This window comes from Patiria miniata, unplaced genomic scaffold (genome assembly GCF_015706575.1).
Source record: "Patiria miniata isolate m_02_andy unplaced genomic scaffold, ASM1570657v1 HiC_scaffold_14, whole genome shotgun sequence".
In the NCBI taxonomy this organism is placed as follows: domain Eukaryota; kingdom Metazoa; phylum Echinodermata; class Asteroidea; order Valvatida; family Asterinidae; genus Patiria; species Patiria miniata.
This window is the reverse complement of record NW_024037052.1, coordinates 2,371,109-2,385,953: the sequence shown is the minus strand read 5'-3', so window position 1 is coordinate 2,385,953 and position 14,845 is coordinate 2,371,109. Positions and strand designations below refer to the sequence as shown.

Here is a 14,845-nt window from a genome sequence, read left to right as displayed (position 1 = left end):
CAAGCACCGCATCACTTGATTGCATTCGAGGTACACATAGTTGGTTTTACTTTTTCAATGACTGCCCGCTATTTATATGTTGTTCATTGTTTTATCATGTCAGTCACGCCGGTCTGTAGACATAATGGGTAGGCGTCAGCCTTTATCAAATGATACCGAAAATATGCAATTTTTGTTTTGTTTGGTATTATCAGGGAGACTCACCAAACCTAGGGTTAGCATCGAGTAGCCCACCAACCAGCCAGTTCAACCAGCCACCATTCCATACTAAGGAGCTGAACCAAACACTGTCACAACAACCAGGCCATCAGACTTTGCAACCTAGTGAAGCCCACTTACAACTCGGCCAAGCCCAGATGCAACCTAGTCCAGTCCAGCTACAACCCAGCCAAACCCAGTTACTGCCTAGCCAAACCCATTTACAACCAAGCCAAACCCAGTTACTGCCCAGCCAAGTCCAGTTACAGCCCAGCCAAACCCAGTTTGAACCCAGTCAAACCCAGTTTCAACACAATCCACAAATACATCATAGCCAACCCCCAGCACATCCCAGCCAGCCAAGTGGGTTCATACCGGTTCACACAATGCCCTCAGTGGATCCACACAGCAACCAGCATTTTGCGGGGCCAGCTAACAACTCCAACTCTAACAAGAACAACAGTACGTATGCCGGGTCAGCGTACGTACCCCAGGTGCCCATAGCGAGTGGGCTGGAAGGTCTGAATTTAGGCAAAGGTGTGGAGGGAGGGTATGATAACTCCAAAGCGCTTGATGAGTCAGATGCCTAGAGGTACAAGGAACTGCTTTCAGTAGTTAGGAATTTCTTAACTTATGAACTCCTTGTGATACTTAGTAAGGTGCTTTTATAGCCTACTGTAATTTGAAAGCCAGGTGAGGGCACCAACTGCTTGCACAAACGTGTTCATGCACAATATCAAACTTGACATTTCAAAAGTGCAAACCAACAGTGTACGGCTGTACGCCTCAATTTCTGATTGTGGAACAATTGGTAGCATACATGTACTTGCACAACTGATAGTAACTTGCTCAATAGAATAGAGTGAACAAGGTGACGATTAATAGTTTGTGAACGAATTGCCAGGGGTCAGGGTTCATTCTGTTAAATACTCATGACACTGACAAATCAGATTGTACAGTCATCCGTGTATACATTAAATATTGTAGCTCTCTGTTTTAGAGTAGCCATTGTTTATACATAATTCTCATTCCTTATTTTCAGTTTTAGCAGCTTCTTTGTATTTTTGAATAAATAAACATTTGAAAAATACTTTTGCATTATTTTTGATCTTTGGGTGACCTACTTACATGTATATATTTTGTATCATGAGAAAAATGGAGTAAAATACCGTTTCAGTGAAAAGTTGTAAATATTTGGTGCCTTTGCTATCAGTCAATATTTATCAGGGAATGATGCAAAAAAAAAGATAAGACCAAGAATTTAAAAACCTATTGTTCTTACATAAATAGCATTGGAACTCCACCATTATAATCTTAGTATGATCTGCACATCAAGATGGTATAGTGACCCTTTGCAATACTAATTCAATGCATTCTTATGTGTGCACAGGGACAGCTCCACTTTCCAAAGCAAAATTCATTCCAATTCAACACTTTGTCAGCTAATCTTAGGACCAATGTACTACACAGAATTTGTGAAGAGGTTTGGCTTGGAACCAAATTTGAAATAGTACAGGCAATGTTTCGGGTCAAGTGTTTACCATTCTTAGAAACTGCATTGAACATTTAGCACCAATACCTCTTTTTGATTCTCTGTTTAGATTTTCTTATTTTCTTTTAGAAGAATTTATTTAGCAAAGTCATTATCACATTGTATGTTTGATAAACAATTTATAAATATAATGAAGCAAGCTGTTGTTGCAAGGGATTTGAAATTACATTTTTACATAACTCAGAACAAGTTCAGTGATTTTAAAAAGCTATATTTTACAAGGTAAATAATGAGTAATTGTCAGTTTAATAATACTGCATTGTCTGTACAAAAAGTATATAATTCAATCAAATTGCATATATTCTGAAATAGCTGTCGTACAACAGAAGAGCTAAGCACTGTTGTTACTGTAAATGATTTCACAGAAAATGTAACGTGACGGTGCCTGAACAAGCAAGGTATGAAATTGAAAATGGATTTACACACAACTGTTGTAAATAAATACATGATTTGGAGCTATAAATCTATAGAATAAATAATACGTTTAGAGAATTGATTGGCAGTTTTAAAGGTTGTTAGGTGTGCAGTCATCAGGGCTCAATTTCGTGGCTAATATCGTAAGTGAAAAGTCCATGCAAACAAAATGGTTCACCAACGGGTAGCGTATCTCATAGTCAAGCATGGAATTGTGCATACAGGGTTAGCAGAAATGTCTGTGTTAGTGCTGTAAGCACAGAAGTGTGATCACAAGGGCAGAACTCTGTGGTAAACAAAGCCATGACATTGGGGCCTGGAGAATATGTTTGACATCAAAGGGTGTACAGTTAACGTTTGTGTTCTCTTCAGATATCGTGTAAAATTTATTTTCCGTTTGTCAAACAAACTTCTGTAGTTACAGGAATAAATAACCAACTATTCTAAAGACTGTAATCTAGCTTTTTACCATGATTTTTTTTAATGATACCCAGACCACCAATTTCTTGGCCTAATTATTGACTGCCCAGATGCAGATAAACATGTTGAAGTCATGTATAAAAATAAATGCCGTCAGTGATATGCTTTATTGTGCCTCAATATCAATAACATGGAATGGTTGCAAAATAAACAATGTATATTATAAGATGATATAAATTGAATAAAGTCAGCATATCTATTTTATGTTGGAGTTTTTTGCACAATTCTTTCATTTCAGCCTACTTGCGTGGTTAAAGTGTTCAAGGCTGCATTTCAAAGTCTATTATTTTAAATATTTGTTTAATTAAGTTCCTTTTCACTTTTATTCAAAACATTGGGGTCTGATTTGGTTAACATGATAATATAGGTGTAATGAATGGTATTGAACACTCCTAAATTCCCCATTAACTTTCACCAAGGCCAAAAAAAGTCTCCGGTTTCTGGTATGCACGCCTGTTCATTGCCGTAGCCATGCACATCGGCAAAATTAAACTTTTTTTTTTCAATGTAAAATGATGTCTGAAAACCACCAAAGTCACTGGTTTGACTGGAATCCTGCGGCTGCACAATTTTAACATGTTTTTAGATGGGGTTACAATCGAGTATAAGCTTTATGTGGCCTCTCTGGGCTCCCATAAATTTTGCACTAAATTTAGTCGGGCACCATTTGCAGACGGTGGTGTAAGTTTGTAATTGTGAGTCTGGAAGCCATACTGAGGGAGCGATGGTCGTTATCTGGAACCTGTAAATGCTTTTTAATTAGCGTAATATGTAAGGGAGCAGACTAATGACCAGCCTGGCAGCACATGCACGATGATGCTGTATAGTCTGATGTTACCGTTTTCTCTTGACTATCCAAATTTCCCGCAGAATGTTCATGTTCGTGTCGGTCGAGATCGTAAGATGGTGTAGAATTCTCAAGCCTTATGGCGTTACTGAGGTCACCTCAAGCTCCACCCTGAAGGATATTTTTGAGAGTTTTAAAGGGATCGAAGCGTCATCTGCATTACAGCCGACATTTGAAGAAAAACAAATTAGGGAAAAAAAAAAAAGTGCGTCGCCGCACCACTTTTGGGGCAAGCTCCGGTCCATACCAGAAACCAAAGACTTTTTTTTGGCCTAAATTGTGACAAGGCAAATTTCGGTACAATATTATCACTGAATCAACAAAGGCAACAGTTCATCAATATGTTACAAGATGACAAAATTGATAGACAGCCATGAAAGAATAAAACAAAAATGAGTCATTATCAATCTTTTAGAGCTTTCAGCTAATGGTGCAGAAGATGCTCATCGCCTAAGACAAGACACTCTTGTCTATATTCCAACCAATGCTCAGCCTACTAAAGATGCTCTCCTAAATGGGCAGCAAGTCAGGAAAATTTAAGTGGTAGTGAATTTTACCAAAGGCAGCACTTCTGGTCTTCTGAAAGCAGTACTCTGAGCCACCTATTTTTAGTACTGGAATTGACTTTGTGACTCGGTGTATCCCTGAATCCTTGAGGAAGTTGTAGACGGGTGTCACCTCTGCAGGCATGCCTCCAGTGTTTTAGCAAGCCCCATCAATGCCTTTGTAGCTGAGGAGTCTGGGTACTCTTCTAAGATGCTTTGACCTGCCTCACAGCATGATGTCAGGCTCTGTAATGGTGGAATGAGAATTGTAATAATGATGACACGGTTATTTCAGTTGTTTGTTGTGGGAGTTTGCATACTTCTCAGGCAAGGTAACAAGACTGTTTTCCTAAATGGGGATTTTTATTTCAGGATCACTTAACATTTTTTCATGCAAAGAAATGCGAGACTAATCTCAGACAAGGACTTACCGGGTCAAGTGGTATTTTACCCAAGTATCTGAGATTGAATTCTTCAGCTAATGCCTCAACACCACCAGTAGGAAACAAATTAGTTTCCTCCTAAAAATAGCAAATCAAATTTGAACAAAGATACTTAAATTTAAAATACACTACAGAAAACGAGGGTATCTGTCACAACAGAACAATAGCACATTTTAACAACAATTGTTGACTGCTGTGATGTGGGACTTGGCGTGTTTAACTCCCGAGGGACACATAGCACCCGAGGCAGAGCCAAGGGTGCTATGTGTCCATGAAGGAGTAAAAACCTCCATGTCCAACATCACAGCAGTCAATTGTCTTGTTAAAGCATGCCATTAATTAAAATAAATATTGTGACCTTCTCTTATGAAGTTAAATCACCACATTGTACCTTTGATTACTGCCAGAGAATTCTTAGCGAACATAAGAAATGAAAGGTTGCATTGGTTGCATTGCGTTCCCTGTAGATGCACCCTACATACTCGCATGTGTGCAAGGTAGTTTATAAGCCAAGCAATGGCGCTCCATGTTAAATTTTGTATCAATCTTTCAATTTTTTTTCTCCAAAATACATAAGAAAAGTGGAAACAAGATATTTTCAATACTTCTATTTTCCACAATAAAACTGATCAAGCTTTAAACGCCTTACTTATCAACACATCAACTAATATAACTATTAAGTAAAATTAAGAATTCCTTTACTAACAAAACTAGTGGCTTAAATGTATGACTCTAGGTGAAGTTTCCTTGGTACTTGTCAATACCAAATACATTTGTATGAGGGGATCTTATTTATGTCCTTATGTCTCCTTAAGAATTTCTTCCGAACACTGAATTGAATTTGGGCAATTTGCGACTGCTAGTTGCGTATATTCTCTATAAGTTAACAGCACAAAGTAAACAAATGATTTCTTTTTTTGGCAGCAGATTGTGATAATGGTACAGGGTGAAACCCTTCCCCATAAATCTTGGCTGAGTTGGTTGGTTGGTCAGTTGGTTACTATCCAATGTAACCAACAGCCGCTTCATTACAAATAATGTTAACTAATCTCATCAACCGCTTAGGAAATATTTCACAGTTTTCTCAATCGGAAAATCTTTTCATTTGTTTGTTGTTTTGAAGATGGATTCCACAGAATTTGTCTGTTTTGTCTTGCTGCAAAAACCAACATTCAATGGTGGTGTGTGGTGCCATTTTCTATTATGGTATTAAACACACACGCAAATGTCAAGAACAAAACTACCCAAACTTGGCCTTTGCGTCCCCACCTGGCAGCAAGGGCAGACGAATCCACTCATGTTCTCCACCACCCCTAGGATCGTCAGCCCCATCTTGCGGCAGAAGCTGATCTCCTTACGGACCGTTGCCATAGCAACCAGCTGGGAGGTAGTCACAATCACAGCGCCCTCTGGGTTCACATTTTTAAGGGCCTTCACGACTGTTAAGTGCTCATCGCTTGTACCTGGTGGGGTGTCTGGAGAATGACGGAAGGATTTTTCAGTTTCTTTCAACTTGTGAAAACTCTTACAGAGTAACTTCAAGTAACACAGGATACATTGTAAGCTTTCCAAAAGCTAGCTCTTTTGTTTGCTGTAAGTACATGTAACTGTTTTTCAATTGAGCAAATTGTCAATTCGTCTTATTGAAAATTTAAGGGCAGAAGTTTTTGGACAGCATACTACACTTTAGATCAGAACTACATAAGCACTGTGTAGACAATGGTACATGAAGGTTAACAACACTAGGTGCACTGAACTGAAAAAGATAAAACATTCCATCAATGCTATACTCTAAAGCCTATGGGTTACATGTGTGTGTGCACCAGTTGCTCTGCAAATTAGGCTAATACGGTTGATCCCCGCAAAGTGGAGACTCACCTGTGAAGTGGGTACTCACTCCTAAAAATCATCTAATTTTAAAATTCAAAACGAAATGCTCACTTCAGTCTTGCAGAAACCTTTACCTTTTTTCCCAACCCTCCTGCTATTTAAGCAGTCACACACAGTCAAAATTCACTTTTACTTCCCCTACTATACTTTTATCAAAGGCTGGTCACCAGCAGTCAGATCACATGTCAAACAAGCACAGTGTCAACAGACAAAGCAGAGTATGTAATTCTCCTGATGACGGGCAGAGCATACTGTTCGAAACGTTGAGTCCCTCCGGTTCTTTTCAGAACCACACATACTCAGAAAAGAGATTTATTCACATGGTGCTACCGCAAACTTATCTTGTCTTAGCTGTGTCAAGTTAATTAAACAGTCCCAGCCAGTCAATCCTACTTTACGTAGGCTGGGAATTCTTACAGGTTGAAAACAGTCACTTGATTGATTTTGACTGCAAGGACAACTTGGCACAGAATGTATGTTTGCATAGGAGGGATAATGGAGTTTGTCTATGACAAGGCCGTGAAAAAAGCCACTCACAGAGTTTTAAAAAACAAATTTACAGAGTAGAAAAAAGCTCCTTATGTAGTGCTTAAACAGGGATAGAATATAGACAATGTCACATCTATTCACAAAACTGGACGATGTGGTCACATTCTGCCAACTTTTGAAAACTGTTGTCTCCTGGAAACGAACTTTCATGTTCGTATTCTCTTTGGTACTGCATGTATATCTCTTGAAATATTGCTGTGTTGAAATGTGTTGCATTTTTAATTTTTTACTGTTAAATTTTGGCAAAATAATGTGAGAAAGATGATAAGGTGTTTGTTTTGCATGTCAGTTGTCTGTCGGCATGACATCATAGGTGACATGGTCTATAATCAGTTCAATGAAACTAATTGCATACAGAGCTAGACTGACCAAAGACAAGATAGTCCAGACGTCCCCAGAATGTGTCCTTGAGAAATCTCTTGATAAGCTGTGTCTTACGTGGTCCTCTCCAGACTACTGCACTGTCTGTTTGCTGAAGTAAGGACCCAATAGACATGACCTTAACATTGCCCAGTGGAGACCTGCAAACATCAATGATAACAACAAAATACAAAGTATGCGGGACCAATTAAGAACTATTTAATAACAAAAGGTAAGTACCCATACACAGATGAATGTATATACACAATTACATTATTCATCATGTAGGATCTTGTTCATGATAAATGTAAAAAATGAGTTCAAGTTTATTTCATTATAAAGGCATTGCAATAGAATAATAGTATTGGGGGTAAGGCAATAATCCCCAGCTTGTACTGGGTCTGCCCCCTTCAGAAGGGTACAGACTCAACTTTTAAGTGTATAAAACTTTCATTTAAGTTATAAATTTCGAACTTACAGAATTTCATATGCATTCTTTTAAACAGCTATAAATAAAGTACCATCCAAACAGATCATTCAGCAAAGGAAAAATGCACTCCTATAAGCATTCCCTTCAGCAAGAACTGGCTTGTACACACCTGTTCCTTGTCCTACTTACTTGAGTGGAGTCCATCCCCACTGTGTGTTGACCACAGTCTGAGCTTTAACGGCCATCAATTGTGGACAACTTGGTCCACAAATGTCTACATCCACTAGTCCAACCTGGGAACAATATTTTCAAAACAGCACACATTTACTAATCTGGGATGGCAGCTTTTTCAATTTCTCTCTGAACATTTTAAAGCTATAGTCCATCATTTGCAGCCATCCGAAAAGTAACTGGCGTAATTATTGTTGAAAAACAAACTTAGTTGAAAGATAGTAAGGGAACTAAACTCCCTGTGAAATTATTCTTTCTGGGAAGCTGTCATTTTGAAGTAATCAACGAAAGAAGGCATTTCCAACGGTGATTCTTAAGAAGCACCGTTGGAAAATTTAAATTAGTAGTTCGTTTTGTTATTCAGCGCAGCGCGCGCAAGTATTGGAACGACGCACACGCGCGCGCGGTTGTTATAATTCGTCGGATCAGTGCGTGACGTCGCGTAAAGCTGCAATTCAAAACATGATTCAGTAACTTTTGATTTGAAATTGAGATCTTAGAATGCTGTTTTTCTCGGAATGTACAGCTGAAGCTTAGCTGAAACTTTATCAGGTTAGTTGCTTAGTATCCTTTATTAGATTTTGAACTCTTTTGTTGCTTCAAACGAACAAAATGCACAAATTACAAATGATGGACTATAGCTTTAAAGTAGCAGTCTTCCAGTCTATTAGTTTTAATAATAGGAGCCAATAATTAAAGACATTTTTTCAACAATTAGTGGATTGACAGATACGAAAAGGAAACTATGAAGTGAACAATAAAGTATGCATAAACTTGAGACAACATACTTGCTTACAACAAACTAGTGTCATGTTTACCCTGTTAGGATGCAACTTGGCCAGAGCCATTGAGAGTGTGCAAGCTAAACTGGATTTGCCCACACCTGCAAGCACAAAATGACAGTTGGAAAATATTCAATTACATTTCTATTTAACCACAAACAAGCCTTACAAGTGTAGGGTTATTTACCACATCAAAATGCAGATTGTCCAGTTGGAATCATAGTTTTAAAGGGAATGTACATCATTGGCTGTTGCTGTAATTTTCAGAAAATGAACTACTTGAGGGTTAGTATAATAGATCAAATACTGTTACGCTAACATGTTTGAAGTTTTGTGTTCGAAAATGCTGGAAAAACCACCACCATTAGAAATGTATACAAAAATACCATTTTTCCTCAAAATGACTTCACACCAGGTGCCCTAATTTTACAGGATGCTTTAGACTGTCATTTACCAACATCCTAGCATGATCCTAGTGAGATATTTCGTAAAAATTTGGTGGTTTTGTTTTTCGATGTTTGCAAATGTTGCACATGTATATTCCCTTAAACCATGCAAACATTGTTACACTTTTGTTCCAGATTTTGTCATCGGTCATGTATTGGATGTTGACCACAACTTGCTGTTGCAAACTGTACTGTCATATAATTTTGCTCACAACCTTAGAATCTTTTCAAATAAAAAGGGATTGCCGAAGTGGGGAACTGCTAACACAGCGTTCGATAGCTCAGTTGGTAGAGCAGCGGAACAGCAATCCGGAGCTCACAGGTTCATATTCTGCTCCCGTCAATTTCTTTGTTCAACTATAAAACCATTCAATTGTGATCATTATGCTTGAAGAATTTTGATGGTTCATTTAGTTAGCAATTTCTTAACCTATGTTAAACACACTATGGGGTTAGCTTCATAAGCTGAAATTCAATTTCTAAGGGTTTTTCACTAATTCTTTGTATTTGTATACTAAACAATGTTGAACATTACTGGCACAAGAATTTCAAGTCAATGTAAGCCGTTCTATTCTAGTGCAATAAGATAGAATGGACAATCGTCAAAGGTGACAAGACTGAAACCAAGGGCTTTGATACATGAATGATTACACCTTTATCACATTGAAGTCTTTTGATCCCGTAGTAAAAATGCTACAACTATGGAACTGACCTCCTTTTCCTGAGAGAACAAGTATCTTATGTTTGATGGCATTCATTCTCAGGTCAATCATCTCTTGGTCTGGGTCTGATCCACCTAATAAACAGAATGAAATCACAAATCAGGCCTAATATCATTGAAAATCAAGCTGCGTGGTCAGTGGCGTAGCCAGGAATTTTTCAGTGTGGGGGGGGGGGGGCGTCATGTAGATCAATGATAATTTCTTTAGAAACTCAAAATCTCAGTGGGGGGGGGGGGGGGGGGGGGGCGACTGGGGAGGGCGACAAGGTTTCATGGGGGGGGGCTGTTGCCCCCCCATGGCTACGCCACTGTGAGTGGTGCATCCTTCAATGTGAATGTGTAATCTGTAACTTGAACACTTGTTGGTACCATCATTCTAACATTTTACGCAATGTTTGTATTCATTAATAATGATTGTCGAGCAAACTAGGTGTCAGACTTATGAGGCGTCAGATGTATGAATCGTCTGACTTATGGACCGAAATCAAAGTAAATTTAATTGTCGGACCTGCGAGGCGTCGGGCCTATGAGGCATCGTACCTATGGGGCATCTATGGGGCGTCGGACCTATGGGGTGTCGGACCTATGAGGCGTCGGACTTATGGGCCTTTATTTGGTTGGGGGATGAGATTTTGTCAGAATAACCCTAACTCCTAGGCCTTTTTGTTAGGATGCAGCCTCAATCCTGCAAAATCCTCCAATTGGCCTCCTGGAAAAATAGCACATAGCCTCAATCCTGCAAATTCCTCCAGTATTTCTTGAATATAGTCCGTGGAGGGGTGACCACTGCCTGAATCCTGCAAAATCCTGCTGCAGTGACTGTCAATATGTTGAGGCTTGGCCAGTGACATCCTGGAGCAGTACGGAGGATTTCAAGCATAATCCAGGCCTACATTATATTTATACATAGCTGAGCAAAAACAACACAAGGTCTGGCCCAAGACCTTGACAAAGTGCATCCTACGAAATCAGTAATGCACTTTTGCCATGTAACCTCAATCCTCCAAATTCCTCCACTTTGGCAAAGAGGGCTTTGAAGGATTCAGGGCGGTTAGGGCTAATGAGGCGTCGGACCTATGAGGCGTCGGAATTACGAGCGGACCCCTAATAATGATGGTCCCCTTACCCATTTATTCTATCCATACTGGGATAATATACTTCCATCCCAATGCATATATCCACTTCTACGTGACAAGGGTGATGTCACGTATAATTATAGTTGTCAACAGTTACCTTGTTGTTGGCACAGTGACTGCCCAGGACATCCCTTGCATACATCAGCCCTGCCAGCCAATGACTGCAATAGAATCAAATTGTACGAATGGCATTACATTAGGTCTTAGTGCTGTGCATTGCATTGTTGAAAAATTAGTATTTGATTATTAAAATTTGGATTTAATCAGATGTTTTCAAATATTTGAAACGTGCCGATCAAGTGCACCAGCATAAAGAGCATATTCCAGATGGCAATTACACGTTAAAATCCCATAGTGTTACCAGGTTTACCGGTCCTTCACACACTGAAAGTTTTATACACAAAACCTTGCCCGACTGCCTTTTAGCGTTAAAAACGCTTCTCTGTGACAACTCATGCTTTGTACTTCTTCTTTCGTGTCCATCATCTACATGTAGGTTTCAAATGTTCGGCCAGGCTCTTACACAGTGAACAGCCTTCTCATTTGCCACCACTAGATCTTCCAGGCAGCACTGACCCCCCGAAAAATCACAATGCTAGTAAGTAGAAGACTAACGGAAAGGTGCCTTCTAATTCCAGAAGTGGGGCTACATTACCGGCTGTTCAGATGTGTCAAGAAATATCAGAATGTCACTTGTGAGTGTCATTTAGTCAGCTGTTTGGTGAGTCTTCACCTCATATAGGAACTGGGTCCTAAAGGTAAGGATTAGGCCTACCCTTAACCCTAAAGGGGCCGGGTTATTTTGACCATCTCTCAGCCGGGGGGGGGGGGGGGGGGGGGGGGGGGGGGGGGGGGGGGGGGGGGGGATTCCGCCCCCCCCCTTAAGATCTCGGCCATCGAGTGACGAAAAATTTGAAACTCGGCACATGCATAGAGCAACTCTTCCTAAACATACCCAAGAAATTTCATGACTATAGGTCAAAGGGTTTTGGAATTATGGCTAATTAAGTATTCATATGTACGAATGGCAATTCTGCTCTGTGTACATGACGTATATGCGAAAATTCAGTTTTCACGGAAAATTTTTCGCTACGCAGCAACCAGTGGTCCGATTTTTATGTTTTTGGTATCAAAAGATGCGCAAAGCTCGAGGCTAAAAAGTCATAACAGCTTGGGTCGCGAAATTCTTTTTTTTAGAGGCTATCACGGAAAATGTTCGGGGGGGGGGGGGGGGCGGATTCCGCCCCCCCCCCCCCCCCCCCCCGGCCCCTTTAGGGTTAATATGAACTGAAAAGTACCAAAAGTTGTAAATCCTATGAAAAAAAACACTATTTTAGGAGTGCAAATATTCTTTGATAATGCTGTAACTTTTTCTGTAATGGCCCATAGACTTTGTGTAGTACCGGTACTAGTAATAGACTTTGAGTGGTGGCCTTGTATTGTAATGTTACTTTGTATGGAACTCTTTCCCACAAAACTATTATGGCTGCAAAAAGGTAAGGAAAGAATGCTGCAACCTGACGCTGCTTCAGCAGTTGTGTACAAAGTCTACAGAGAGTCAAGAAAATGTTCTAAGTATTTCCTAACAAAATTGGAAATCAACAGAGGGTGCTGTACTCTCTAAGATAGGGCTGAATTAGGCCTATAAGATATATTAAATTCCCACCAACGGTTGTGTAGCACCTGTGGCCTAGTGGATAAGCAACGGATCTCATGAGCGGGAAGACCCGGGTTCTATCCCTGCTGGCGAAATTTTCAAGGTTTTTTTTCCCCCATCCCCCCAAAATAAGAATATTCTTCTTTTATTATTTTAACATGTCTCATGAAACATTTTATTGTCAAGTTTTACATTTTCTTTCTCAGATTTGTGGCTCTGGAGGTTTTTTTTTAAACGTAAGTACAAAAAAAACCCCAGTCACTGCGCATGTTCAGTGCATATTCGGCAAGCTAACGTTTACTAAAGGTTTGCCCTCTCCGGCTAAATATCCACTGCCTTTTTGCAATGACTGACCTTCATTGAGATGTGATGGTACTATAGGCCCCTTACATGTATATGAAGAAAAAAGCAGCGTCAGGTTGCAGTATTCCATGGAGGAATTAGCCCCATAAATGTGGCCAATTTACTGGACAACCTCCGTAAATAAAGGCCACACTTCCACCATGTACAAAAACATGTTGAACTTTGTCAAATTTTGATTTTTACATTAACGCTTAGTTTGTAGTTTATTTTTGCTTTAGAAGCATACTCGCACTCTTTATAGGCTAATCAGAAAGTGCTGCCTTTTTCAGATGTCTAATTTTCGTGAAATTTCATGTTGAAATCTTGATATGCAAACGGGTGCAAACGAATCTGGAAATTTCACGAAATGTAGACATCTGAATAAGGCAGGGCTGGGTAATTCCAGCTACTGATTAGCCTATAAAGAGGGTGAGTATGCTTCTAAAGCAAAAATAAACTACAAAGTACAAACTAAGCCTAAATGTGAAAATCAAAATTTGACAAGGTTCGACATGTTTTTGTGCATGGTGGAAGTGTGGCCTTTTGGCTTTATTTACGGAGGTAGGCCTAGTCTAGTCCGAGTAGCCCCACTAGTGTGGCCGTCGGTATGCTGCGCTGAACCAAAGGCCACACACCGTGGTGCGCACACTACTGAGGACGTTTTCATAAAATCTGCGGTCCGTTTCTTACATTCTCAGTTTCTTATTTTCTTATGGTTGTATTCTATGATGTCTCACCTATCACTTCTGGATGCTTAGATGTAATGATGTTCCATTTTCCGAGATATTCTTCAATCTTTCTGGAGCCCATATGAACTCGTGAAACGTCTGGTGATGGCAGCCATTTTGAATGGTAATGTGACAAGAGATGACCTCAAGCTGTGACGTCGCGTTTATGCAAATTGCTTGTCGAGCGCGCGAGGGCGCGAGTTGCAAATGCGACGGCTGTTTCCTGTACCATGCATTTATCGTCAGGGGGCCACGTGCACCGATCTCCCCTCAGGATCTACGGCACAGGAAACAGCCGTCGCATTTGCAACTCGCGCCCTCGCGCGCTCGACAAGCAATTTGCATAAACGCGACGTCACAGCTTGAGGTCATCTCTTGTCCCATTCAAAATGGCTGCCACCACCAGACGTTTCACGAGTGCATATGGGCTCCAGAAAGATTGAAGAATATCTCGGAAAATGGAACATCATTAGAGACCTAAGCATCCCAGAAGTGATAGGTGAGACATCATAGAATACAACCATAAGAAAGTAAGAAACTGAGAATGTAAGAAACGGACCGCAGATTTTATGAAACTTCGTCCTCAGTAGCGCGCGGTACCACGGTGTGTGGCCTTTGGTTCAGCGCAGCATACCGACGGCCACACTAGTGGGGCTATAGTCCGAGTAACTAGGACTCTACGGATCGCCAGACCATGTCCAAATATTAAAAAAAGCGATCCATAGAGTCCTAGTTACTCGGACTAGGCCTAGTCCAGTAAATTGGCCACATTACATTTAAATGGACAGATGCATGGAGGTATAAGAACACATTCCTCCAACCATGTACATGTACGTCCATCTGTCCATGCGCACTCTTTCCAAAGGTAAAGATTGCTTGTTAATATCAGCACACATAATCTGTATCTGTATCTGTATCTGAGTACAAACCGTTTCAGACGGACAACCGACAGCTACTGCAGCATCTGACTCTTTCTGTGTCTCCATGTTAATCGTTGCCTAATATATTTGCAATGCAAGACGTTTCACATAATCGTTTCACGTTCACACCATGGACAGCGCCATCTTTCGTCTCTGCTTACATACCCGGTACCC

The 14,845-nt window shown here is 40.2% G+C and overlaps 2 protein-coding genes across 3 annotated transcripts in view; one reads left to right on the top strand and one right to left on the bottom strand.

Annotated features, from left to right (window-relative positions):
* LOC119721875 (DCC-interacting protein 13-alpha-like) overlaps positions 1–2,848 on the top strand; it is a 29,604-nt gene extending 26,756 nt beyond the window's left edge. For both annotated transcript variants that reach the window (XM_038191811.1, XM_038191810.1), the window contains exon 17: positions 195–2,848. In XM_038191811.1, the coding sequence (XP_038047739.1) occupies positions 195–788 (594 nt within the window). In that variant the 3' untranslated portion in view covers positions 789–2,848. The remainder of the gene's footprint in view (positions 1–194) is intronic.
* A 946-nt stretch (positions 2,849–3,794) lies between these two features.
* LOC119721874 (cytosolic Fe-S cluster assembly factor NUBP2 homolog) lies at positions 3,795–14,845 on the bottom strand. Its single transcript, XM_038191808.1, has 9 exons — positions 14,681–14,845; positions 11,122–11,185; positions 9,880–9,963; positions 8,758–8,822; positions 7,898–8,001; positions 7,288–7,439; positions 5,749–5,954; positions 4,468–4,557; positions 3,795–4,282 (listed from the first exon to the last, which is right to left on the bottom strand). The coding sequence occupies exons 1-9, from the start codon at positions 14,735–14,737 to the stop codon at positions 4,166–4,168; spliced, it is 939 nt and encodes a 312-aa protein (XP_038047736.1). The 5' UTR covers positions 14,738–14,845; the 3' UTR covers positions 3,795–4,165.

What these genes read in the sequence shown, in the direction of transcription:
- LOC119721874 (XM_038191808.1), bottom strand. Translation starts at nt 14,737, where the DNA reads ATGGAGACACAGAAAGAGTCAGATGCTGCAGTAGCTGTCGGTTGTCCG. An exon ending in CCAAGTTGCATCCTAACAGG is followed by an intron (nt 8,002 to 8,757) that starts GTAAACATGACA and finishes TATTGTTCCCAG; the next exon opens with GTTGGACTAGTGGATGTAGA. An exon ending in TCGTCTGCCCTTGCTGCCAG is followed by an intron (nt 4,558 to 5,748) that starts GTGGGGACGCAA and finishes TGCTATTTTTAG; the next exon opens with GAGGAAACTAATTTGTTTCC.